This window comes from Nanorana parkeri, unplaced genomic scaffold (assembly GCF_000935625.1).
Source record: "Nanorana parkeri isolate BGI_ZX_2015 unplaced genomic scaffold, ASM93562v1 scaffold958, whole genome shotgun sequence".
In the NCBI taxonomy this organism is placed as follows: domain Eukaryota; kingdom Metazoa; phylum Chordata; class Amphibia; order Anura; family Dicroglossidae; genus Nanorana; species Nanorana parkeri.
The window spans coordinates 609,578-636,642 of record NW_017307226.1 but is presented as its reverse complement, the minus strand read 5'-3'; the positions used below and the strand labels follow the sequence as shown (position 1 = coordinate 636,642).

Here is a 27,065-nt window from a genome sequence, read left to right as displayed (position 1 = left end):
AGACAGTGGATTGCGGAGGTGTGGTATTGACTGAATTAATTCATGTTCTCTGATCTTCAGGTTCTCTATCACTAGGAAAGTGAAGCTCTTTAATACTATTCTACAACAGTTTAGTTCTGTCAGTCTTCTGGCATCCTAAAAACCCTCCAGACATACTAAGGTTTGAAGACAGCAAAAGGATGCCACCGGCAGTGGTGGACGCTACTTTGGGTGGGGAAAACGCCAGAACATTGTAACTGAACAAACCTTGGGTGGTGTCAAGAGTCACTTGAGAGGTGGTTAGTTCAGTTGTTTGAGCTTGCCTGGCTGTAGTGACCTCTGGCCTTGGTGTCTCAGAGACTAGTGAAACACAAAACACAGAACAATGTCTATTGGCTACTTTGAAAGATTTTCTTTTGGCCAACGAAGAACCAAAACAATTGTACTCCTACAGATTCAAAGAGTTTAAAGACACGCAGCATGTACATCAAATGTTTGCAATACTGTGAATGACTGACAAACACTCTATTTTCAGAACATTTATGATTCTTAAACTCATTGGGGGGAATTTATCAAAACTGGAGCAGATTTGCACTGCAGCCAATCAGCTTCTCTGTCTCAGCAAACTGAAAAGAGATGCTGATTGGTTGCCATGGGCAACTGCTCCAGATTCTGTTTGCTCCAGTTTTGACAAATTTGCCCCATTGCGGTTGTCTTGACACATGGTAACCAACATTATGACTAAGAGAAGTCCTTGTCCTTGTTTAAAAAGGAAACATTGTGAAATACGGGGAATCCTTGTGTTAGGATAAAGCTGTCTGAATTGTTAAACACAGACATTTGTTCTTTAGAAAAAATAACTGAAACAGTGCTAGTTACTTATAGTAGTAGTTACTAAGATGAAAAGCTGTAGTTACTTATAGTAGTAGTTACTAAGATGAAAAGCTGTAGTTACGTATAGTGGTACCTCGGTTCACGATTCTGGTTGTGAACCGAATTGGTCGCGAACTGAATCAAACTGTGATCAGGCCGCGATCTCGACTAGAGGAATGTCTATGTAAGGTGTTTGATCCTTCACTACTGTGTCATTCTGAGCCTGAGGAAGGGGACCCCCTGAGGCCCCGAAAGCGCTTGCATTTGAATTACAATGTGCCAATAAATGGACTGTTGCTTAATCATCCTTTGGAGTGCTGGTGACGTTATTTCTTTATCTCGACTAGAGGAAGCCACAACCACGTGTCAGAGCAGGTAAGACGGCTGTGGTTGTGTTCGTCACCCGATGCGAAGTTTGCGAACGGAAGCAAAATTTTGCCGAACTTCCTGTTCGCGAACAATTCGATTCGTGAACCGAGGTACCGCTGTAGTAGTTACGAAGAATAAAAGCTGTAGTTACTTATGTCTATCACAAGATGGCGCTGCAGAACCGATAATAAACACTACGCCAAATCACCAACAAGCAACTTACAGATACGAACTGTCACAATAAAAAAAGGAAAAGGTGAATAGTATAAACTGGTGCCACATAAAATATAAATACATTAGTGTTCTTTATATAAAGATTTGCTTATTTTTGCACCACTTCTGACATCCCGGTGGCTTTCTCTACAAAGTAGAAACAGATTTAGAAACGTTACTGTATAACCTTGACCTCTGTTACTCGCAATGAAATTAACAGTTATTTATGCTTAAAAATGTAAATCCCACATGTCAATGTGCCATTGTTCTGAATACCCAGATATACACATGCTCATGAGATATACAATTTTTGTTTGCCATTGCTCTTGTACCCTCAATGTCACAGTGCCACTGTTGCAAGGTCTGCACTGTCAATGTGCCATTGTTCTGGGATCCTCAGTGTTTGCATGGCACTGTTCTGGGATCCCTAATGTCAGTGTGCTGTTATTGTGAGATGTATGTCTCTCTGTCTATAGATCCAGCATTACAATCCCACAATGACACACCAGTTTAAAAATTGCACATGCCCCATACCTGGATCCCTCTCTAAAATCAAGAAAGACATTCTGAGACACTGTCTACTAGGAGCAAGAGTTGCAATATCACAGCACTGACAGGGTTATTCACAAAAGGGTGAAGAGTTTGGAGAAGGCAACAATCTAGGACAACATAGCTGAACTAGAATGTTCACTTCTCCTGCCTTCTCCAAACTCTTCACCCTTTTGTGAATAACCCTGTGAAAATCTATCATTCCTCCTCGCGTTGTGGAGTGGGAACAGATTCTTATTGCATTGACCATGGAGACCCAGGCGGCATCTGACCTAAACAAATCTGAAGAGGCTTTCTTAACCTGGTCCTGTTGGCTGATTCACAGGAACTCGGACACTTGTAAAGCTTTTGACCAGACAATAACTGGAGTCCATTAGCTCTACAACATTAAGAGTGTTCTAACTTTTCTGCCCCCACTCTACCTTTAGGCCCTACGAGATGAACCTTTTTCAGTAGATGTACCATTGCCAGATATTGTCTCTGTTCAAGGGATTTCTGAACCCCAATGTAACAATCACTGTACCACATACCTCTCGTTTCATCCTCCATCCCCTCGTTTGTTACTGTTTTCTCTAGTACAATTCTGTTCTGACTTTTGTATTATAAAGCTTCAATAAAGATATATTTGAACCAAAAAATACACACAACCCTTGACCATTGGCATGCTCTGAGAGCTTTTTTGGTTTCACTGGCAGGTTCTTGAACCAAGCTGGGGGTCTCACACACATCTAGGAGTGCACACACACACCAACAAAACAAGCCGCTGACCACAGTGAGCATTCTATGAGGATGCAGGGAGGTGGGAAGAGGGAGAAATGAGATCATGGATATGGGATGGAAAGGACAAGACAAGGACATTCCAGGGATCTACTCACTGCCGAGAGCGGAACCTGATGCTGCACCTGGAAAAGAAAATTAGCGAGTTAGCCTGAGGTACTGCTTGACCAAAAATATTGTAAGAGCAGGAAAAAGCTCATCTTCAAAAGAAGCGGATATTCCCATTCTTCAAAGTGGATCGTTTCTTTCATCATAGCTAAAACTGGAACAAAGTTTACATTAATTAGTCAAATTCCTTTAGAACTGTACTGTATCAAATTAGGTATGCTAAATTTGATCAGATCCAAAACTTCCAATACATCTAATGTGGACAAGAAAAGCTTTTTCTCCACAAAGCAGCTTTACTGAAGACTTAATATTGAAAAAACTGTCCAGATGTCTTCACTTTGCTCCTGTTTGAGACTCCTTGAAAATCGCAGCCAAAAGTGGATCCAAACTAAAAGCAAAGGGTTTCTGAAGCCGAGCTATTTTGTTGCAAAAGTGGGAGTAGGAGCAGGCTCAGAGCTGTTAGGAAATTGTTAAAACTATGAGAGGCTTCCTACCAAAGGACACCCAGCATTCATCCATGAGTGGCCAGTTTATTATGACCACCTGATGTTTGTAGGCACATTGGCTATAATTAGCTATAATTTCGCGCTGAAGATGCTAGAGGGCCAGACCATTATAAATAGGGAAGCAGGTTGTTTACCACGACAGTAGAAGATATTTTTTTCTGAAGATACGGGTAAACAACGCGATTTAACAACCTTTGAACGTGGGATGATTGTTGGCACTCTGAGCCATGGAGCGAGTATCAGCAAAACAGCAGAATTCGTTAAATGTTCAAGAGAGGCTCATTGTTAAAGTGTTTAAAGACTGGACTGTCAGCCGAAAATCTGGGTCTGAACGTGCGAAATGTGGCCGTCAGCGACTAGTCAATGTTAGGGCAGAACGGAGAGTGGCAAGACTGGTACAAGACAACAGAAGGGCAACAGTGCAGTGTCAGATTCCTCACATCACCTTTCAACATCTCGTGGAGTCACGAGGCGGCCCAACGAAGTACTGATGGGGTGGTCATAAAAATCTGGCCACTCAGTGTATGGACGGATTTCTCACTTACTGTCTAAAAGTTGAAAACCTCTTCTAAAAAAGGACTGTCACAAAGCTTGGCTATGCATACTAAGCATATGTCTTAAAAATACAAAGTAGAGTTTATTGTAACTTCAGGGAAACAAACAAATCAAAATAATCAGTATGTTCTTCTTGTATTTGTGTGGATTTTCTACAGGGGCTTCAGTCTCCACCCATAACCCAGAATATACTGGTATGTTAATTAGTTTTTTGCTAAGCAAGCCCTACTGCAAGTGCGTATATTTGTGGCAGAGCATTTGGTTGAAAGTTCTTTTGGGTGGGGATTTAAGGAAAGACCTTTAGCCTGGGGGGCAAACAGAACCAACTAGTCCTTTCATGGTAGCAACAAACTTCTCTACAAAGCCATGGTAGCTCATTGATTGGTGGGCATGGTAAATGGTGGGCTTTTCTAATGGACATGGTTTGTTTTAACACATCTTCCAGAATGTGCTGGAAGTACAGGGAAACGGTAGCTTTATAATGCCAACCAAATGTCACAGACTGCGGCAACTCTGATCAAGGTCTGAATTGTGGAATATCTCCACTCATAGCCACCAGCCCAGTATATCTTGTTAATACTGGCCCAGGGGGCAAATTCTTCCCTGTTCCCCAGCTCAGCCCTCCCCTAAGGGAAATGATAGAAGTGTTTCTATGTACTCTGTGAAGCAGTATATGGTAAATAATAATAATATGTGCAGCAAAGTTACATAAATGTCAGATATCTGGTTTCCTTTGCTGGTGTGTGCAATTCCGCCTATAACATATTTGTAAATGTTATAAGGAACTCTTTATAAAAGTAACCTTTCATCTACAGCTCACTGGTCCTTTAAATTCACCCGGGGAAAGGCCGAGACAGAAGATAGAGAGTGTTCAAAAATACAGAGAACAAGGATCTTAGTCTAAGCCCTGCGTGTCTTTGTCAGGTCCTTTGAAGGGATACAGGCGACCGGCTCAATCTGACAAGCTTGTTCCCTTTGAAATCTTTCCTATCTCCGCAGTAACGGTGACACCCCAGTCACAGTCCTATGAATGCTTCAGTTTTAGCTTTGATCAATTTAAAGTGCAGATGTTTAAAGCAAAAATGAGAGGAAGAAGAGAGAGAGAGAGAGAAAAAAAACAGCAAACCAAGGGTCTCTTTAGAAAACTCTAAGAGGACATCATCTCTGAAGTGATTGTATTTTGTGCATCTAGTGAATGTTTAACAAGATAATCTATCTGTAATTTTCCTCTGCTTGACACAACAGTTTAATCTTGTTCACTTCTCAGCCTCTGAGTGAGCTCAGGAGAATGCAAGGTGCCTTAAAGCATTCTTGGAGGGAGAAAAAGATGATGAAACCAGTACTTTTCTTGTGTTGGATGACTTTACACTAGGTCTGTTTCTCTGTCCAGTGCCCCGGCATCTCTGATGAATGTTTTTCTGGTTACTGGCTCTGGTCTTCCCCATCCTGAGCTTCATTGTTGGGTCATCACTGTGAAGTGCAGCCTTCTTAACCAATAATCAAGAACTAAAAGTGGACAAACGTGGTCATTGTCTGCAGGAACAAGCACTCCACTATCGGGAGATGTTGTGGCAAAGGACAGTGGCACACACCTGGCCTGCAAGTGATTACTAGGCCTGTTTCTCTCTCCAGGCCCAAGGAGTCTTGGAACAAAAGTGTGCTTGTTTTTGGTCACTGGCTTTGGCCTTTCCCCCTCCTGTATCTCATTGTTGGCCATCACTGTGAAGGGCAGCTTTACTAACTTCTTTATGAGGAACTAGAGGTGCATAATAGGCCAGAACCAGTGCTGATCATTGTTTGGATAAAGAAGCACCCCTCTATTTGGAGATAATGGATATAGGAACTGGGTAATGGATATAGGAACTGGTGTTCAGAGGTATACAAGATAAGTATCTGTTTAATCATGTCTTTATCTCCACCATTTTACTAGCCCTGGAAATTTCCAAATAGAGATTGAGAAAGTTTTCTATACAATCTTGATCATTGTCCTAAGAAAACGGTAACTTAGGGCCTGCTTTGTAGATATTACTGCATGCCCTAAAATGTCTGGAAACAGAACAAAAAGTCACTTTCCATGTATAAGATTAACAAATATCTTGTCAAATATCAAAAGGCAGGGATAGGCTATATGGTCATATCAGGGTTTTACCGTCGCAAGGATATGGTCAAGATGTTGGGTTTACTTTGTATGACCAGCTTAGGCTCTCTTTGTGTTTTAAATGGCTACATGACACACCATAATTTTTTAGAGGAACAAAGCCTTTCCACCAGAGGCCTGCTCTGCATGAAGGTTTTATATTTTGTATGTATTTGCATTGACAGTATCTTATACGTCCTCTACACAGCAGAAGTTGCTAAACCACGTTTCCTATATGTCCTCTACACAGCAGAAGTTGCTAAACCACGTTTTCTCTTTAATTGTCTGGCAATTCGTCTCAATCTGGTGTAAAGATCGGAGACAAAGTAAATGGTCAGCCCAGGAAATCTGATTTTTCTAATAAGGAGACAGGTAATTTAAAAACTGAAATTTTGAACACTCTGCTTACAAGCATTGGGAGATCCATGAGGTATTGGGGTGTAAGAGCCGGAACGCCATGAGCGGTTGCGAAAACTCTTCTTGCACCTGCCGCAGTCCTGTCCGGTGGTGTTATGCTCACACTCACACTGCAAGGCCCCCTCACGAAAATTACACGCATTGGCATGTAAGTTACATTTACACCTGCATATAACAAAGAATAAGATCACTATATCATGAAGATAGTTAAAGACCAGTATAATACATCAACAAAGACCAGTATAATACATCAACACTTCATGCTTTTTGTTAATCAAGAGGCCATTAGACTGAAGCTGGACAAGCACATAACAATCATGTACTATAATGTCCATGATTGCATGGGCACTTCAATGGGGTGCAAGGGCATACTGTAGAGATACCAAGTGAAATGCTGGCCACACACACACTAGAATATGATTGTAAAACCTTCTCTTTAGCAAAAAGGGTCCACCTGGTTGGATTTCATTAAATTACTCTTTAAATCGGACCTTTACAAAGCGGACCTTTACACTCAAAAATCAAATTTTACCAATGCATCCCTCTATGTATGATGATTAATAATACCATAGACATGTCAGGTGTAAAATGCTGTGATTTTGAAATACTTACACTTGCAGAGCATTCACTTCCTGCTTTGAAAGGGCAAAATGACTTTAGTTTGCCAAAGCAATGCACTCTGGGATTGGCTTGTCATCAGCAGAACATGGCTGGGAAAATCTCATCTGTAATCTCACAAGATCTCAGGGAAAGGCATTTTCCTCCCCCTGAGATGATGTGCATGGTCACATGTCCGAGTCACATGTCTAGTCACATGTGCCAGAATTCCAGGAAGTAAAAGAAGAGCTAGTAATCTGCCCTTAGTAAACATGGCCACTGCCAGAAGTCTGGGAAAGAAAAGAGAAATAAGGTATGCAAAGAATACAAAGCCTGCACTTATCTATAAGTATGTGTTTGTATATGGTCATTACTAAACATGTCTAAAGGTGTGGTTGTTGTTATTTTAAAGCTCCACTTTAATAGTTATTGGTAAAAGGAGATTGCACCATCAGATTGAGACATATGTGGCCAGCTAGGTTATGTCAGGGCACACTATGTGAAAGATTTTAACAGAATTGTTGTCTAATGTTTCCTGTTGGCACATGTTGGCTTTGATGCGCAAGCCAAATATAGCATAAAATATTATTAATATTATTTTATAATACTAGCCAAAAATATTTATGTAAAAGTTTCCAGGAATTTTTGTTCCAAACAAAATAAATCCTGACTGGCAATAAACTCTCTTTCCATGACCAAGTCGCATCTACATTTCAACCATGTCCACTTGCATAGCAAACAGCGAGGCTGTGAATTATTTAATGTCTCTGGCCCACTGCTTCCCTCACCTGACACTCTAATCAGAGAGGTTATTGGAGAAAAGTCCCACACATGCACATTGCTACACAACACTTGAGCGCACACAGGCGGAATTCAAAATTCCACACACAGAAGCCTTCAGGATTCTGCAGGCTGAATTTAACTCTCTTAGATCATGTACTGTCTCTTCCAATATGACTCTGCTTTATGCATGCAAATGAGGCCTGAATAGTTAGATTTTTCACCCGTTGCAGATGTTCCAGCAGTCAGATGAAATGTACTAGTTACTTTCAGTGTTTTAGATGGCTGAGAAGTCTCCGGGTGGACACATTTTTTACACTGTGGGGGTGATGTGCAAAAACTGGCGCAAGGAAAGACATTCTAGACGAGTGTTATCCAAATAAGGTTCAATGAAACCCTAGGGTTTCTCCAGAGGTTGCTAGGGGTTCCTTTAACAGAGAGCAATGGTGAATTGACCTCCCACCTACGCTGGCCACCAATGTAAGGGGGCAAGTGTCCATTAACCACCAATGTAAGAGGTCACTTCTTCATTGACCACTAATGTTGAAGGACATCACAATTTTTACTATCTCTCTTTTCTGCAGTTATTATTTATGTAAAAAATATTACTGAAAATTATTTTGTAGGCGGTTGGTAACAAAATTATCTACCGAAGGTGTCAAATACGTTAGGTATGCCGAACTACATATTCTTTTATTTCAAACTTTCTTAAACTTATTGATCATGCCTATATACCATGAGCTGTGGGTATAATTCTTTTTAGCAGGGGGTCCCCAAGAACATGAAAATTATTCCTTAGGGGTAAAAACTGGTTCAGAATGGTTCAAAACTGGCTATATACTGAGTGAAGTTGGGTCAAATCCTGAAGAATCAGCTGAAATTCACGCAGCGGGTAGCCCTGTCCAAATTTCCTTGAACTTAAAAATCAAAGGAGTCAGAAGGCCAAACAACAACGGCATCCAATCAGCTGCAGGTGGGGCTGGCAAGCAAAATACAATAGCATGCATAGAGGAATCTGTCATATTTTTTCTGTTAATCTCGATAGCTGATTGAAAAAAAAAAATCAAATAATGTAGACCCAGCTTAAGGCCAGTATACAATATGTTGAGCTAAATGGACTATCTTGCAGCTTCTTTTTGAGACGTTCCTCCCTGTAGTGGTCAGTCATAGGGACACATATACTATGTAAATAAAGCTACAGAAAGCTGCAGACATTCCTTGCAAGGAACTAAGGACATGCTACAGGAGATGGTCAGAGATTTGGAACATGCTATATAGTAGTTGGACACTAGAGACCGCCATAGACTGGACAACCCTTACACTACCAAAGATCACAACCATTACTGCTCCTTTACAAATCAATGCTCTGTACAGCCCCTTTAAAAATCAGCCCCCTTAAAAATTACTTGTGCCACATTTGATATTACTGTCAGCAAGATCCATTATATAAGATCAGAGGAAAAAGCATATAAAGTAAAAAAGGAATGAACAGTTAAAAAAGTAAAATATTGTAAAAATAAATAAAAAAGCCATTTAACTACCAGAGCCCAATCTAAAGAATATTTTCCTTCCCTGGCCTGAATAAGCACTTATAGTAGGCAAAGAAAACACAGACTACTATCTGCAGGGACTCTGGGGGCTGCACAGTAATTGTCTTTAGCGTAGATGAAGGAATCTGTTTTTTTTTTTTCATTCAACAAAAAAGAAAAACAAAAAAATCCAATAGTGCATGGCCTGTTTAATGAGTTTCCCATGCATTTAAATCTACCACAATGCATTTTACAAAACAGCTAGATGCAGACAATGTGCAGTAAAAAGAAAAAACCAAAAACACCGCACATCAGCAATACATACCTGATCTCAGTGAGCTGACATGAAGAAGCTCGACTAGTTCAGACAACTGTTGAATGGATGTGATGAGGGAAAGCCTCGGAATTCATAGAGTAGACTGCAGTGTTGCAGCAGCCACCTCTACCTAGGAGTTACGCTAATTACTTCAGAATTGATTCACTTCTCTAGAATCAGACCCTGGTTAACTGGCTGTATCTGAACATCGCCCATGCCTGATTAACTTCAATTAGACCCTTTTAGGCCATCACCGGTGATGGAGTGAAATAGGAAGGAGCAGAGATACCGGGATGCTATACTATTGAGTAGGGAGACAAATGAGACCAGGAGGGAAGGAACAAGTATCATTATGTACCTGTGGATAGTATTGATTTCATTATTATCTTAGGTATGAATAAATGGATAGCGGTCCTCTTAGTAGGACAAAGGGAAGCCATTAAGTTTAAAGAAAACTATGAAGTATTTTCAGTGGAAACTCATTTTAGCTAATGTTCACCCTGATATTCATTTTTGATGTGATATTTATGATTTTTATGACCATGTAGTTTATAGAGAGATTTGAAGGTTCTAAGACTATACTATAGTAACATAGTTACATAGTATTTAAGGTTGAATAAAGACACAGGTCCATCAAGTTCAACCCATAGCGTGTATGTATGTGATTCCGCATGCGTATGCATGTGTATGAGTCCCTATGATCTTGTTTTTAAGGGTACCTGTACCCAGGGCCGGCCTTAGGCCTTCAGGCGCCCTGTGCGAGAAAGCTTTACAGCGCCCCTCAGTGACCACACCCCTCAGTGGCCACACCCTTTAGTGGCCACACCCCAGTAACCACACCCATTTATCACCCATATTTTTGGTAAAATATAAAAAGACGGGGTCACGTCGGGTAAATAGACACCAAACATGTCATGCTTTAAAATTGCGCGCACCCACAAAATCGCAAAAAATGACCATGCCCAAAATTGACCATAGGTGACGCTTTAAAAGCTTTTACCGCTCATCAGTTTAGTGTTATCAGTGATTGATAGCCCTACAATTATTGCTCTCATTCTGACGTTTGCGGTGATATGTAACATGTGCGGCGTAATGGATGAAATCGTCGTTTTCACACGTATGCGCACCCGACGCCTGTTTGCATGCGTGTATGTATGTGGGGGGCTTTAAAAAAAAATTAATTCTTTTTTATTTGTAACTTTACATTTTTGGGGGGGAAACTTTATTGCTATCACATAGGGGGGTTAGAAAACCCCCTTATGTGATAGCAAAATATGTGACAGGTCCTCTTTATGGAGACATCAGGGGTCTCCAAGACCCCTAATGTCACCTAGGACCCCCCTGAAGAAGCTGATGAAGCAAAGATCTGCTTCATCAGCTTCTCTCCAGCATCTGAAGCTGGAGAGTGACACAAGAATGCGGAAGTGATGTAATATACACCACTTCCGCATTCTGACAGCGGAGAGGGGACCGGAGGGAGCTCGTGTACCGAGCTCCCTCTGATCCCCTGTGACAGAGGCCATATGCTGGTCCCGGGCTCGCACTGGGCACAGCAGAGCCCGGGACCAGCTTGACAGCGGGAGGGGGGGAGCCGGGGAGGGCGCAATTCACGGGACCTCATACAAGCGATCCGCCGGCTCTATAGCCGGCGGATCGCTTGTATGTTAACAGGCATCGCTGCCTGTTTTCAAATAACGGGCATTTCCCGCTCGCGAGCGCCCAGCGGTGCGCGCGAGGGGGCGTGGCTGAGCGGACGTCTAAAGACGCCCGCTCAGATCTAGAGAGCTCCTGGCCGGCCGTTTTTTTACAACGGCCGGCCGGGAAGTGGTTAAAATCATTTTTTTAATTTTTTTATTTATTTTTTACTGTTGGGGGGGCTTTGGGAAATATTAGGGGTCCAAACAGACCCCTGACATTTCCCTTTTAAAATAGAAAAGAAATTGAGGACACCAAATCCTCAATTTCTTTTTTAGCAGCCTCAGCACTCAATGAATGGGAAGCACTCAGTACAGAGGCTCCTCCCATTCATACTTACTATCAATAGTTTCTGAATGGGGAGGAGCCTCTGTACTGAGTGCTTCTCCCCATTGGTGAAATCTTGAATGAACAGGCTGCGATGTAAATCACAGCCTGCTCATTCATAACTGGGGACACATAGCACTATGTGTCCCCAGTTATTTACAAACACTGGAGTGATCAGACGATCGCTCCGGTGTTTGTCCTTCTCACACGGAGGACCGGTAAATATCACTGATATTTACCGATCCTCCGCTCAGCCACGCACAGAGCCGCTGTCATCCTGAAACTGACAGGATGACAGCGGCTCCGATCTCCTACCTGCTCGGCCATCCTGACAGCTGCGGGCGCGGCTTCTCTCCCCCTCACCGCTCCGCCATCCTGACAGCAGGCAGCGCTCCCTCCTGCGCCCCCCCCCGTAAGGGGGGGGGGGCGGACAAGGGAGCGCTGTCATATCGGATGGCCAGCGCCCAGCGGTGAGGGGGAGAGAAGCCGCCCCCAGGATGAGCTGTGTCGGCCGCACGGCGCCCTTGTTGCCATGGCGCCCTGTGCGGCCGCACTGCTCGCACACCCCTAAGGCCGGCCCTGCCTGTACCCCTGTATGTTACGATCCCTGAGGAAATCTCTGTCCAAATGCTTTTTGAATGATTCTACACTCTCAGGTGATACCACTGCTTGTGGCAGCAAGTTCCAGACCCTAACCGTTCTAACCCTACGCCCTTTGTGCTTAAATCTTTTCTCCATCAATTTTAGGTGGTGGCCTCTAGTCTTTGTTAAGGAGTTTATAGTAAAAAGTTTATTGATAGTAAAACGTTTATTATACTATACTATACTATATTATTGCGATTCATGTGAATATCAGATCACATGTGAGGAGCCATTCATTAACAAATCCAGAAAAATTATCTGGAGTTTGAAGCAAGAAGAAAATTAAAATATGTTGCAGCTTACCAGTCTTTAGATGTGGTGTAAAGTTGTGCAGCTTAGACACCCCCCTCAGCTGTCTCCTCCAATAATAGAACATCTCTAACTATGATTCAACAAGGCATTGAGTTCTGTGAATGGAGGAGTAGATTCTATGATTCAATTGCTCTCTCCTCCATTCACATAACCCAATGCAATGTGAGCAGGGGTGTCGCTAGACGTTTCGCCACCTGAGACGGCTGGTGAGGGCGGGAGGTGGTGCTGGCGGTGCATGTTCCTTGTGGGGGGTGCACGCTAACAGGGGTCGGTGGCCTCTGCATTATGATGTCACTGGTTGCCTGGAGCTTGGCTAGATGCCAGCCAGACCGTCCAGCTCAGCTCCTGGCAACCAGTGACATCACTAGTTGCCAGGAGCTGGGCAGGACACCAGTAAGAGCTTCCCAGGTTGCTAAGAGCTGGGCGGGGAGATGTGCGTATGGTCCTTACACATCTTCCTGCCTTGCTCTTAGCAGCCTGGGACTCTCTGGCTGAAAGGGGGCGGCAGATACATTGCAAATATTGTGCAGCAGAGCGGCCATGCCCCTACGTGACCCAAAGAGTTCCAACCTGAGGCAAAAGTCTCAGGCTGCCTAATTATAGGGATGGCCCTGATTGCGGGATCATATGAAGAGAAGTTCTGTGAATGGAGGAGATTGCTCAGCGGCGCAACTTTACACAGAAGCACCAGTGAGTGTATGACCCAGCAGCTGTGAGGGGTTAGTGAGAGGGTGATTGTTGTCAGCTGCTGCAAGTTAAGGGATACACACCAATTCACATATCTTATGTTTTAGAGGCTGTATACCCACCAAAAACATTGCCTGAACTTCAGCTTTAAAGCCACACAGTGTTTTTTTAAGTAATGGGGACCCTGGGCTACACAGAGCATAGCATTGCAAAGGTGATCTTAGCTTTCAAACCACAAAAAACAACTCTTTTAAGTAGGGACTCTACTCCAAGCAGTAGTGTCCTTGGTTTCTGGGCTGCATTCAGCCTGATCATGGATTGTAAAAAATTTGCTTTCATTAGATGTTCCCTAAGTTTAATTGTTTGCGTTTGCCTGCTGCCTGGGGTGTGTCCTTGTCAACAGTGTGAGAAGATAAAATAATTCTGAGTTATAAATATGTATGTATCCATGGCCAAACACTTGGAGGTTTATTACCAGTGGTTCGTGCTGGGGAAGGATATCAATATGTAGGGTGACCTTGCAGGAGCTCTCTTGCCTCCTGACATTTGTCAGGAGAAAAGGCTGTTTGTGTGGGGGTCTGTGCCTCCCAGGCCTGCTGCCTGAGGTGAAGCCTGAGGCCTTATTAAAGGCCAGGGTATGAAGCCCGTAAGAGTTTGTGCCACTTTACTGGAGCATCTGAGGAATGAAGTGTCCTGCTGAAGAGTGTCCTGAGAGTAGAGGCGCCTTCAGTCACTGTGAGTGCTGAGTTAGCAAACAGCCGCTGAACGCTGCAAGAGTGTGCTGAGTGCGCTGAGTGTGACGTCAGCATAGTAGTAGCCCCAGTGGAGCAAATCACAATTCAGTGTGGAAACCTACAATTTAATGTTTTGGTGGACGAGTGTGAAAGAAAACTGTGTCTGAATAACGTGGCACAGTTTGTTCAAAATACTCTTTTATTGCAACGGTGGGTTGGTAACCTAATTGTTGCAACCATATGAATATATTCGAACTGAAGTGCTGCAGAACAGCTACTCAGCGCTTGGCTAAGGAACTGAATGCGACCCTGGGTACAAGTTGCTGCTAGTAGAGATTGCAGGGGGGTTCCTGTCTACTTACTCTAGAGCACATGTGTCAAACTCAAGGCCCAGGGGCCGAATCCAGCCCACCAGGCCATTTCCTAGACTTCTACTTTCAGATCTAGGTATTAAGTTATTACTAAAACCAGTGATAAACGAATGCAAAGGCAATTATGATAAAGATTAGATACATTTATATAGTCTTACAGATACCTTTGAGGGCAACCATAATGTTGATGCGGCCCACGATTAAATTGAGTTTGACACCGCTGCTCTAGAGCGTATGCATGCTGTATGAAGCTGCTCTACAGTCTACAGCTCAAACATTACAATTCCAGTTCAAAGGCCCTTTCTTCTGTATTGACGGTAAGTGGAGTCTGGGGTCTGCATTTTTATTGCTTTTGGGTATCCTGTGACCTAACCCCCCTCTCCTTGAGCTCATCATGCCTAATAAACGCCGTAGGGCATCTTAAAATATCTTGCTCCCAATTTCTTCCACCCCACAGAGTCAAGGATTATGCCTTGAGGTTTGACATGTTGCCCAGCGAGCTAGGCTGTTTACTTTTTCTCATAGCTGTATACTGTATGTACTCTCATCCCAGCCTTATCCCTGTCCAAGCTTATTTAGTCTTCTTATATTTCAGGGTCAATGCACTAAGAGGATAATCACAGCATAGCACTAAAGTCATTATGGTGAAGACCTGCAAAGTAACCCCTTCTGGCTGCAAATGGTAAATCACAAATGTTCATATGCAGTATTTCACGTAATCCTGACTAAAAGATTTAAGAAATTGTATGTTTTAGGTTTAAACACAACAAATAAATAAGTATATGCACAAAAGTAAGAAGTAAGAACATTTCCTTTAAATAGATCCACAGACCCTGTACATCATTTATATTTCCTTTCATATCTCACTTTGCGCATTTTCTCTTTATCCTGCTCTTCCTTTACCACTGGCTCAGTCTCCTTCTATGTCATCCCGATCAGCTTTGTTTTCCCTTCTTTTTATCTCTGTCTCCTATTTCCATTTGCTGTTATTCTTTTCCCTCTCTATTCCTGCAAATCCCCCTTCCCAAATCCCACTCTCTTATTTCTCTCCCTCTATCATGTTTTTCCTCTCTGCCTCCCCCTCTACGCCTCCCTCCATCCCTCCTTGTGCTTAGATCGGTTGTGTATGGTCGGGTTTTTAGTGCTAAATTCCTGGTATAATGTATTTTTGTGCCAAATATTGAGCTAATAATATCATGCTGTGGGTTTGTTTTGGCACAGGGAAATATTTTGGTTAAAAAAATATCAATAATGATTATGGCAAATTTATCAGCGAGTCTTAGAAATTAAGGACTAGGATTCTAAATCAGAATAATTGGGTAATTTTGAGGGTTAGGATTAGGTGGGTGGGTATTAAGGGGGGTTAAAGGTAGCTTTAGTGTTTGAACTGACAGGGGTTGTGATAAGGGAGTTAAGCTGAGGCTTAAGGTTGGAGTTAAGGAGTAAGGTTTAGGGTTAGCGTTAGAAGGTTAAGCTGAGGTTTAGGGTTAGAGTTAAGGGTTAATCTAAAGTTTGATGGTTAGAGCAATGGAGTAAGGTTATGGTTTAGAATTAGGGGTTAAATATAGTTTAGGGTTAGAGTTAGGGAGTTTAACTGAGGTTAAGGGTTAGAGTTAAAGGTTAAGCTAGGTTTAAGGTTAGAGTTAGGGAGTAAAGTTATGGTTTAGGGTTAGAGCTATGGAGTTAAGCTGAGGTTTAGGGTTAGAGTTAAAGGTTAAGCTAAGGTTGAAGGTTCGAGTTAGGGAGTAAAGTTAAGGTTTAAGGATAGAGCTATGGAGTTAAGATGATGTTTAGGGTTAGAGTTAAAGGTTAAGCTAAGGTTTAAGGTTAGATTTAGGGTTAGAGCTATGGAGTTAAGCTGAGGTTTAGATTAGGGTTAGAGAATGAAGCTAAGGTTTTTTGATAGAGTTAGGGGTTAAGCTAAGGTTTAAGGCTAGAGTTAGGTAATGAGGTTAAGGTTTAGAGTTAGAGAGTTATTTTGAGGATTAGGGTTAGAGTTTGAAGCTTAAGCTGACGTTTAGGGTTAGAGGCTAAGATAAGGTGTAGGGTTTGAGTTACAGGGTTAGGTTAAGGTTTAGGGTTAGAATTTGTGCGTCAAGCTGAGTTTTAGGGTTGGAGTTAGGGGTTAAGCTTACGTTTAAGGTTAGCGTTAGGGAGCAAGATAAGGTTTAGGATTAGAGTTAGGGAGTAAGATTAAGGTTTATGGTTAGAGTTAGGGAGTAAGATTAAGGTTTAGGGTTAGAGTTAGGGAGTAAGATTAAGGTTTAGGGTTAGAGTTAGGGAGTAAAATTGAAGTTTAGGGTTAGGTTTTTTTGTTTGTTTTTGTGCACAACTTTTTAAGTGAACTCGTTGCTTCGTCCTGCAAGGGCAAACCCCTATGTTCACTTTAGGCTTATCACATTCATGTATGCATCTAACTGTGAATTAATAAGAGTTTTCCTTTATAGATCAGAATCACTTGTAATCACCCTCTTTGGAAGCCTTAGACAACCCAAACCTCACCCCATCACAGCATTGGGCAATCAAAGCCATGTGTAAATAGGCAGCAGAGTCATATTTACAACTCAAAACTTTTGATTTTTCGGCCATTAAAAGAAAAGCTGCATGAATAATGAACATTCTCCAGCCGAAGTTGCCTGCTCGTTCACCCAGTCAAGTCATGTTCACCTGCCAATTGCCCAATATGTTGATGTCCCATTCCTCATTGGGAAACCCAAGTTTCAGTAACATTTACTATATTTAGAATACAGCCAATATCACGATTGCAATCACATTGGAACCTTTGCCATTCTCAAAAGGGCAATTTAATTTTTATCAGAGCTCTGTTACTAGTTCCTATGACATTGCGCCACACCTAAACCCGCTCTCTTGTCCAAGTGACTAATTAGGATTTTTGCCTACAGGTTTTATTTCTTTATGCCAGCGGTATGCCTCCTGCACCTGGCATGACATCACAAATACAGCGTATTTATTTATTTTTATAAATAGTCCGTGATACTAGAATAATGTATTGCAGTCATCAACCCAACAGATCTTTTTCTTTTTTATTCCTGCCCTGGAAAAAAAATTGCAGTTGAGCGATTACCAAGAGCAGCACACACAGTTCTCATTTCAACCTCATGATAAGATAATTCAGTCTAGAAGTGAAGAAGAGCAGAAATCCTTTTTATTTTTTTTTCCTGTGATGTGAACGTAGGCTCCCCTGGGTGTTCTCACATGTTAGCCGTCTCATTGCTGTTTTTGTTCCGCCATTGATTTAAGTGCTAAAATAGCCCTGCACTAAATTAGCTGCGTAGTGACATTTTTATCCTTTTAACTCACATTTCATCAGAACCTTGTTTTTCCCGGCAGGGTAATATCATCGATGACCTGTGACTAGACAGCTGACAATTCAAGTTGCAGCTTTCAAATAATCACTAAGCAAGCATTTTTAAAGTGGATTTCTGTCAATGGAACATCCATGTATGCGAAGCACTAACTTGTGATAGGCTGGACTGGATATCAGCAATATGCACCCTAAGACCACCTTTATCATGCTTCTTTCTGGCCACAGATGTTTGTGGTCACGGAGTATACAGTATGGAATTCTTTAAGGGAATACAGCAATGTATGCAGTCAGTGTGATGCAAGACTGGATACCAGGTATACACACCCTAAGACCACCTTTATCATGCTTTCCCTCTGGCCACGGTCGGATGTTTGTGGTCTCACCCTTCCCCATGTAATTAAAATATATTCCATGTGCTATGAAATCTGAAGTTTCACATAAAATGGGAAAGAAGTCTGTATTTGCTGACATCTAAAAACTTGCTTTTCTAGCCAACAACCCATGTGATGTTTGATTTGATGAAAGGAATCCTTCCTACTAGCATTGTCCTTTTATGGTGACTGCTAGATGACAAAGTCTCCAACCAAATATTTTTTTTTGTTTTGGGCTATAGTGGAAAGAGGTTAAATCAGTCAGGTTTTTATTTCTGTCTGAGACCCCATTGGGGAGAGTTTCCTCACTTCCTGCCTCTGTGATGCCTGTACAAGTAGGGGAGCTTGTTATCAGGCTATGAAGGTACGAACTGCAATGCAAACATTGTGGGAAGTTCTAACCCTTCCCTACCCTGTAAAATTAGTTTTTCTATGCATCTGTGCTTCAGAGATTTTCCTGCACCACCTCCCTGCTGGAGAGATTTTCTGTCCCATTTTCCCACTGGAAAGATTTCCTGTCCAATCTCCATGATGGAAAGATTTCCTGTCCCACCACCCTGCTGGAAAGATTTCCTGTCCTACCTCCCTGCTAAAGAGAATTCCAATTCCATCTCCCTGCTGGAAAGATTTCCTGTCCCACATCCCTGCTGAAGAGATTGCATGTCCCATCGCCCTGCTGGAGAGATTTCCAATACCATCTCCCTGCTGGAGAGATTTTCAAGTCCATCTCAATGCTGGAGAAATTGCATGTCCCATCTTCCTGCTGGAGAAATTTACAATTCCATCTCCCTGCTGGAGAGATTTCATGTCCCATCTCCCTGCTGGAGAGATTTCCCATCCCATCCCCCTGCTGGAGAGATTTCCCATCCCATATCCTGCCTGAGAGATATCCCATCCCACCCCCCTCTCGGGGTGATTTCCCTTTCCATCTCCCTGTGTGAGAGATTTTCCGTCCCATCTCCCTGCTGGAGAGCTCTCCAAGCCCATCTCCATGTTTGAGAGATTTCCAATTCCATCTCCTTGCTGGAGAGATTTCCCATCTCCCTGCTGAAATGTTTTTTCACGTCCTACCTCCCTGCTGGAGAGATTTCCCATCCCATCTCCCTGCTAGAGAGATTTCCAATTCCATCACCCTACTGGAGAGATTACCAAGTCCATCTGCCTGTGGTAGAGATTTCCCATCCCATCTCTCTGCTAGAGAGATTTAATGTCCCATCTCTCTGCTGGAGAGATTTCCCGTCCCATCCCCATGCAGGATAGATTTCCCATCCCATATCCTGCTGGAGAGATATCCCATCCCATCCCCCTGCTGGAGAGATTTCCTATCCCATATCCTGCCTGAGAGATATCCCATCCCACCCCCCTCTCGGGGTGATTTCCCTTTCCATCTCCCTGTGTGAGAGATTTTCCGTCCCATCTCCCTGCTGGAGAGCTCTCCAAGCCCATCTCCATGTTTGAGAGATTTCACATCCCCTCCCCCTGCTGGAGAGATTTCCAGTCCCATCTCCCTGCTGGAAAGATTTCCCATCCCGGCCCCCTGCTGGAAATATTTCATGTACCATCTCCATGCTGTAGAGCTTTACCATCTCATCTCCCTGCTGGAGAGAATTCCCATTCCTTCTCCCTGCTGGAGAGAATTCCCATTCCTTCTCCCTGCTGGAGAGAATTCCCATTCCTTCTCCCTTCTGGAGAGATTTCCAAGTCTAGCTCTACTTTAAAGCCTACAAAAAACACTACTAGCCCCACTGCAAGGGGAGTGTTTTCTGTATCTGGCGAGTGCTTGTTTTTGTCTAGGCGAGTTCTTTAAAGCATATTAACTTACCTGATCTTCGCTCCCCAGGTGGTCAGCACTCCCCCCTTCTCCCTTCAGAGCAAAGGGGGAGGAAAGTCTGCGAGTGCTGGTCTTGGAGCCAGCAAGAGTGGGGAACAGTTAATTAAAACTGCTTTAAAGAATTTCCCTAGATAAGAAAGTGCGGTTACCCTTACAGTGCAAGAGTAGTCCCACTGAAAGGGTAGGATTGTTTCTTTATCAGGCGATAGGCTTTAAGAAATCACAATATCACAGGTCTTATCCTTCAGTTACTCACCTGGCTGTGACCTCTATATTAGAAATGGCATAGAAATATCTCGGCACGTTCGTCCCCCCGAGCGCCGGACGCAACAAGCGTAGCCGCAGGTCGGTGAGAGTGAAAAAGTCCTTTAAACCTCTGGCGCTCTCCATCCGAGTGTACAAGTTCTCCATCTTTCGAAGATCTGGGCCAGCAAAAATGGCAAAACGTTCTCGAACCTCAAAGAGCTTTCCTCATTGGGAAACCCAAGTTTCAGTAACATTTACTATATTTAGAATACAGCCAATATCACGATTGCAATCACATTGGAACCTTTGCCATTCTCAAAAGGGCAATTTAATTTTTATCAGAGCTCTGTTACTAGTTCCTATGACATTGCGCCACACCTAAACCCGCTCTCTTGTCCAAGTGACTAATTAGGATTTTTGCCTACAGGTTTTATTTCTTTATGCCAGCGGTATGCCTCCTGCACCTGGCATGACATCACAAATACAGCGTATTTATTTATTTTTATAAATAGTCCGTGATACTAGAATAATGTATTGCAGTCATCAACCCAACAGATCTTTTTCTTTTTTATTCCTGCCCTGGAAAAAAAATTGCAGTTGAGCGATTACCAAGAGCAGCACACACAGTTCTCATTTCAACCTCATGATAAGATAATTCAGTCTAGAAGTGAAGAAGAGCAGAAATCCTTTTTATTTTTTTTTCCTGTGATGTGAACGTAGGCTCCCCTGGGTGTTCTCACATGTTAGCCGTCTCATTGCTGTTTTTGTTCCGCCATTGATTTAAGTGCTAAAATAGCCCTGCACTAAATTAGCTGCGTAGTGACATTTTTATCCTTTTAACTCACATTTCATCAGAACCTTGTTTTTCCCGGCAGGGTAATATCATCGATGACCTGTGACTAGACAGCTGACAATTCAAGTTGCAGCTTTCAAATAATCACTAAGCAAGCATTTTTAAAGTGGATTTCTGTCAATGGAACATCCATGTATGCGAAGCACTAACTTGTGATAGGCTGGACTGGATATCAGCAATATGCACCCTAAGACCACCTTTATCATGCTTCTTTCTGGCCACAGATGTTTGTGGTCACGGAGTATACAGTATGGAATTCTTTAAGGGAATACAGCAATGTATGCAGTCAGTGTGATGCAAGACTGGATACCAGGTATACACACCCTAAGACCACCTTTATCATGCTTTCCCTCTGGCCACGGTCGGATGTTTGTGGTCTCACCCTTCCCCATGTAATTAAAATATATTCCATGTGCTATGAAATCTGAAGTTTCACATAAAATGGGAAAGAAGTCTGTATTTGCTGACATCTAAAAACTTGCTTTTCTAGCCAACAACCCATGTGATGTTTGATTTGATGAAAGGAATCCTTCCTACTAGCATTGTCCTTTTATGGTGACTGCTAGATGACAAAGTCTCCAACCAAATATTTTTTTTTGTTTTGGGCTATAGTGGAAAGAGGTTAAATCAGTCAGGTTTTTATTTCTGTCTGAGACCCCATTGGGGAGAGTTTCCTCACTTCCTGCCTCTGTGATGCCTGTACAAGTAGGGGAGCTTGTTATCAGGCTATGAAGGTACGAACTGCAATGCAAACATTGTGGGAAGTTCTAACCCTTCCCTACCCTGTAAAATTAGTTTTTCTATGCATCTGTGCTTCAGAGATTTTCCTGCACCACCTCCCTGCTGGAGAGATTTTCTGTCCCATTTTCCCACTGGAAAGATTTCCTGTCCAATCTCCATGATGGAAAGATTTCCTGTCCCACCACCCTGCTGGAAAGATTTCCTGTCCTACCTCCCTGCTAAAGAGAATTCCAATTCCATCTCCCTGCTGGAAAGATTTCCTGTCCCACATCCCTGCTGAAGAGATTGCATGTCCCATCGCCCTGCTGGAGAGATTTCCAATACCATCTCCCTGCTGGAGAGATTTTCAAGTCCATCTCAATGCTGGAGAAATTGCATGTCCCATCTTCCTGCTGGAGAAATTTACAATTCCATCTCCCTGCTGGAGAGATTTCATGTCCCATCTCCCTGCTGGAGAGATTTCCCATCCCATCCCCCTGCTGGAGAGATTTCCCATCCCATATCCTGCCTGAGAGATATCCCATCCCACCCCCCTCTCGGGGTGATTTCCCTTTCCATCTCCCTGTGTGAGAGATTTTCCGTCCCATCTCCCTGCTGGAGAGCTCTCCAAGCCCATCTCCATGTTTGAGAGATTTCCAATTCCATCTCCTTGCTGGAGAGATTTCCCATCTCCCTGCTGAAATGTTTTTTCACGTCCTACCTCCCTGCTGGAGAGATTTCCCATCCCATCTCCCTGCTAGAGAGATTTCCAATTCCATCACCCTACTGGAGAGATTACCAAGTCCATCTGCCTGTGGTAGAGATTTCCCATCCCATCTCTCTGCTAGAGAGATTTAATGTCCCATCTCTCTGCTGGAGAGATTTCCCGTCCCATCCCCATGCAGGATAGATTTCCCATCCCATATCCTGCTGGAGAGATATCCCATCCCATCCCCCTGCTGGAGAGATTTCCTATCCCATATCCTGCCTGAGAGATATCCCATCCCACCCCCCTCTCGGGGAGATTTCCCTTTCCATCTCCCTGTGTGAGAGATTTTCCGTCCCATCTCCCTGCTGGAGAGCTCTCCAAGCCCATCTCCATGTTTGAGAGATTTCACATCCCCTCCCCCTGCTGGAGAGATTTCCAGTCCCATCTCCCTGCTGGAAAGATTTCCCATCCCGGCCCCCTGCTGGAAATATTTCATGTACCATCTCCATGCTGTAGAGCTTTACCATCTCATCTCCCTGCTGGAGAGAATTCCCATTCCTTCTCCCTGCTGGAGAGAATTCCCATTCCTTCTCCCTGCTGGAGAGAATTCCCATTCCTTCTCCCTGCTGGAGAGATTTCCAAGTCTAGCTCTACTTTAAAGCCTACAAAAAACACTACTAGCCCCACTGCAAGGGGAGTGTTTTCTGTATCTGGCGAGTGCTTGTTTTTGTCTAGGCGAGTTCTTTAAAGCATATTAACTTACCTGATCTTCGCTCCCCAGGTGGTCAGCACTCCCCCCTTCTCCCTTCAGAGCAAAGGGGGAGGAAAGTCTGCGAGTGCTGGTCTTGGAGCCAGCAAGAGTGGGGAACAGTTAATTAAAACTGCTTTAAAGAATTTCCCTAGATAAGAAAGTGCGGTTACCCTTACAGTGCAAGAGTAGTCCCACTGAAAGGGTAGGATTGTTTCTTTATCAGGCGATAGGCTTTAAGAAATCACAATATCACAGGTCTTATCCTTCAGTTACTCACCTGGCTGTGACCTCTATATTAGAAATGGCATAGAAATACTTTCTCAGATTATCTCTCTGCACGTACGTCCCACCGAGCGCCGGACGCAACAAGCGTAGCCGCAGGTCGGTGAGAGTGAAAAAGTCCTTTAAACCTTTGGCGCTCTCCATCCGAGTGTACAAGTTCTCCATCTTTCGAAGATCTGGGCCAGCAAAAATGGCAAAACGTTCTCGAACCTCAAAGAGCACATTTTTCTCTTTCTTGGAGCCCGCCCAGCGGGAGTAGTCCTCTGTGCACAGCACGCGGGTGACATTACTTGCTATGAGATTCACCACCTTCTTGGGGGTCATGCCAAATGCTTCAATACAATCATCAGCGTAGTATTGGTAAGGGTGCCAAGTTCTGCCATAGTCTAATGATTTCTCCAGCATCATGGCAGTGGGCCGTCCATACTCAAAGGTGACAACAATGTCATCTGATAACTCAATAGTCTTGTTCCAAGATAACGTAATGTTAGCTACCAGCGGCTCTGGGTATCTTTTCCATGTGACGCTTTGCCAATAAGTGGCTAGGTCTTCTTCGTCTTTGTCCACCATGAGACTAGGCGGGTGGGCCAGGTCAGGCGTGGAGGCATCACACTCATCACTGCAGAGGTACGGGTTCTCCTGTTTGAAAGAAGACAAAGGTTTTGGTCAGTTTTACACTTGTCTAAAAAAAAAAATACAGTTCCGTGCATTAATCAGGTCCATTTTTTATTCACTTTCTTTTTTATTTTTTTTAAACTATTTTTTATTATTTTTTTACTTTAACCCCCTGCCATCGAATTTCCGGCGACCCCTTAAACAGGATCTTATAGCCAGAGGTGGGCTTCCCTATCATGGGATTGCTTTGATTGACTAGTGAAACAATTGGCAAACGAACTCATCAATTCATAACTAGCTTAAGGCCTCATTCACACAAGAAACGGCCGCCACGTACAGCTCCGTGCTCACACACTTACCTGCTAGCCTGCAAAAAAAATCAAATTACACTGTCTAACTATTAGGGTTTAAAACAGAGGTTTTAGTTACACAACTTTTGGAAAACATGTGGAAGCCACACTGCTTCATCAAGGACTCTCTGTGTAGAGTGGTCCTTGTGCAACTAAAACCTCTGTTTTGAACCCCAAATGTTTCCCCCGGATGGAGCACAGATTCAATACAAATAGCCTTGATGAAGTGCATACTGTATTTGCATTGGCTATATAGCTCTAAAAACAATAGAAACATCCATAATTAAGGTTGGCCTGCCTTTTGCCATTGAGGTTCATCCCGCTGGTGAACAGATGTTCACTATACTTTTTTATTTAGTTTCTCGAGACCAAGGCACTAATGTGAAAAGTGAGCTACCTATTTTCTTCCTATTACCTGGTGTGCATTTGTTGCATCTAAAAAAATATCTCTACCTCTAATGTATGGGGAAATATGCAGGCTGTCATGACGATACTATTTGCGTTTGTCTGTGGCATTTTTTGCCTACCCAGCCAGAAGAGCCTTTGTGAGATCAGGTACTGATGCTGGACAAGAAGACCTAGCTCACAATGGGCGTTCAAATTCATCCCAAAGGTGTTCAGTACGGTTGAGTTCAGAGCTCTATGTAGGTCACTCATCTCCCTCCATATCAAACGCTGCACACCGTGTCTTTATGGCCTTTGCTTTATGCACAGGAGCACCGTCATGCCGAAATAGCATTTGTGAGGTCAGGCCCTGTTGTTGGATGAGAAAACCTGGCTCCCAATGAGTGTTCAAATTCATCCCAAAGGTGTTCAGTAGGCTAAAGGTCAGAGCTCTGTGCAGGTCACTAAACTTCCTCCATACCAAACTCTTCACACCATTTCCTTGTGGTCTTGACTTTGTGTACAGGGGCACAGTCATGCGAAAAGCGCATTTGTGATGTCAGGTACTGATGTTGGCTGATAAGACCTGGCTCCCAGTGGGTTTTCAAATGCATAACAATGCTGTTAAGTAGGCTTGAGATCAGGGCTCTGTGAAGTACACTGGAGTTCCTCCACATCAAACTCCTTCACCAAATTGTTGTCACAAGTTTAGAAATGTACAAATGTCTTTGTGTGCTGCAGAACAGAACCCTTAACTGGATCACCTGAACTAAATAATTTGCATAGGGTGCTCACATACTTCTGGCTAGGGATGCACAATACCGATACAGGGCCGATACGGATACTGGGCATTTGAGCGACTACTCGTACTCTCCCAAATGCTCCAATCATTACCCCAATACCGGAACTGGGGAGCATAGAGCCGGCTTCCTGGCCAATCAGGAAGTCATGACCCACCTCCCGACTTCCGGATTAGCTTGGAAGCCGGCTTTACTCTGCCTAGCAACAGTGCGAGGCAGGCTGGCTTCCTGACCAATCAGGAAGCATGTCAAAACCCGTCTCCTGGCTTCCTGATTGAGTACAAAGTCAGCTTCACGCTGCTTAGCGACACTGTGAGGCAGCCTGGCTTTCTGACCAATCAGGAAGCTGGGCGGCAGGTCAATACCCTCCACCTGGCTTCCTGATTGGTCAGGAAGCCAGGCTGCCTCGCGGTGTCACAAGGGAGGATGAACCCGGTGTCCTTTCGATAGAACACTGGCTTTCCGGCCAATCAGGCTACCTCGGGATGCCGGTATCGTTACTAGGCATGTACCTATAAAAAAATATTGATACTGAAAAACCGGTATCGGTGCCTCTCTCCTTCTGGCTATAGGTAAGTGTGATGGTCAGTGTCCACAAATGTGTGAACACAGAGTGTATCCTTTAGGGAATGAATATACTGTAGATTGCTTATTTTACAGGTCAGTCTAGTTTGGTTCAGTAGGATACTAGGAATCTCAAACTTCACAAGTTCAATACTAGGGATGCACCGATATATTGTCGCCGAAACATATCGGCCGAAAATGGCACTTTTGGCTAAATGCCGAAAGTGCATCTTTTCTGCCAATACAGCGGCGCATTCCTTCTTTCTCTCCTTCCTGCTGGGCGCTGCTCTGTGTCCCAATATGGAGGAGAGAAAGTGCGCGAGGAGAGCGCTGTGAGCGGCCGGCGTCTCAGCCTCCTGTCACAGATTGGGAGAGCGATGTGGGAGAAGACAGCCCGCACTGTCACAGGAGGCTGAGCTCTCCTCCCTGCACCGCTCGCTCAGCCTCTGGTGACAGTGTGTCAGGAAGGAGAGCGAGTACAAACACTCAGTGATCAGTGATCGCTGAGTGTTTGTAAATAATTGAGGACAGAGTATGCTTACTATATCCTCAATTATGAATGAATGGGAAGTGATCTATATCACCTCCTGATAATTCACGATTGTGGTTATAGGAAACATACTCTGTCCTCAACAAGAACACACATTATAGAGGATTCCTGTATATTTAAAAGGGAAATATCAGGGGTCTGTTTAGACCCCTAATATTACCCCGCAGCCCCTAAAAGTAAAGTAAAAAATAAAAAAATATTTAATAAAAAAATGAATAAATAAATAAAAATAAATATA

At 43.4% G+C, this 27,065-nt stretch overlaps 1 protein-coding gene across 2 annotated transcripts in view; it reads right to left on the bottom strand.

Annotated features, from left to right (window-relative positions):
- Positions 1 to 27,065, bottom strand: part of NTNG2 (netrin G2) — a 93,737-nt gene that overhangs the window by 31,754 nt on the left and 34,918 nt on the right. For both annotated transcript variants that reach the window (XM_018566534.1, XM_018566533.1), the window contains exons 2-4: positions 23,560 to 24,203; positions 6,476 to 6,648; positions 2,859 to 2,885 (exon numbers count right to left, since the gene is read on the bottom strand). In XM_018566534.1, the coding sequence (XP_018422036.1) occupies positions 2,859 to 2,885; positions 6,476 to 6,648; positions 23,560 to 24,203 (844 nt within the window). The remainder of the gene's footprint in view (positions 1 to 2,858; positions 2,886 to 6,475; positions 6,649 to 23,559; positions 24,204 to 27,065) is intronic.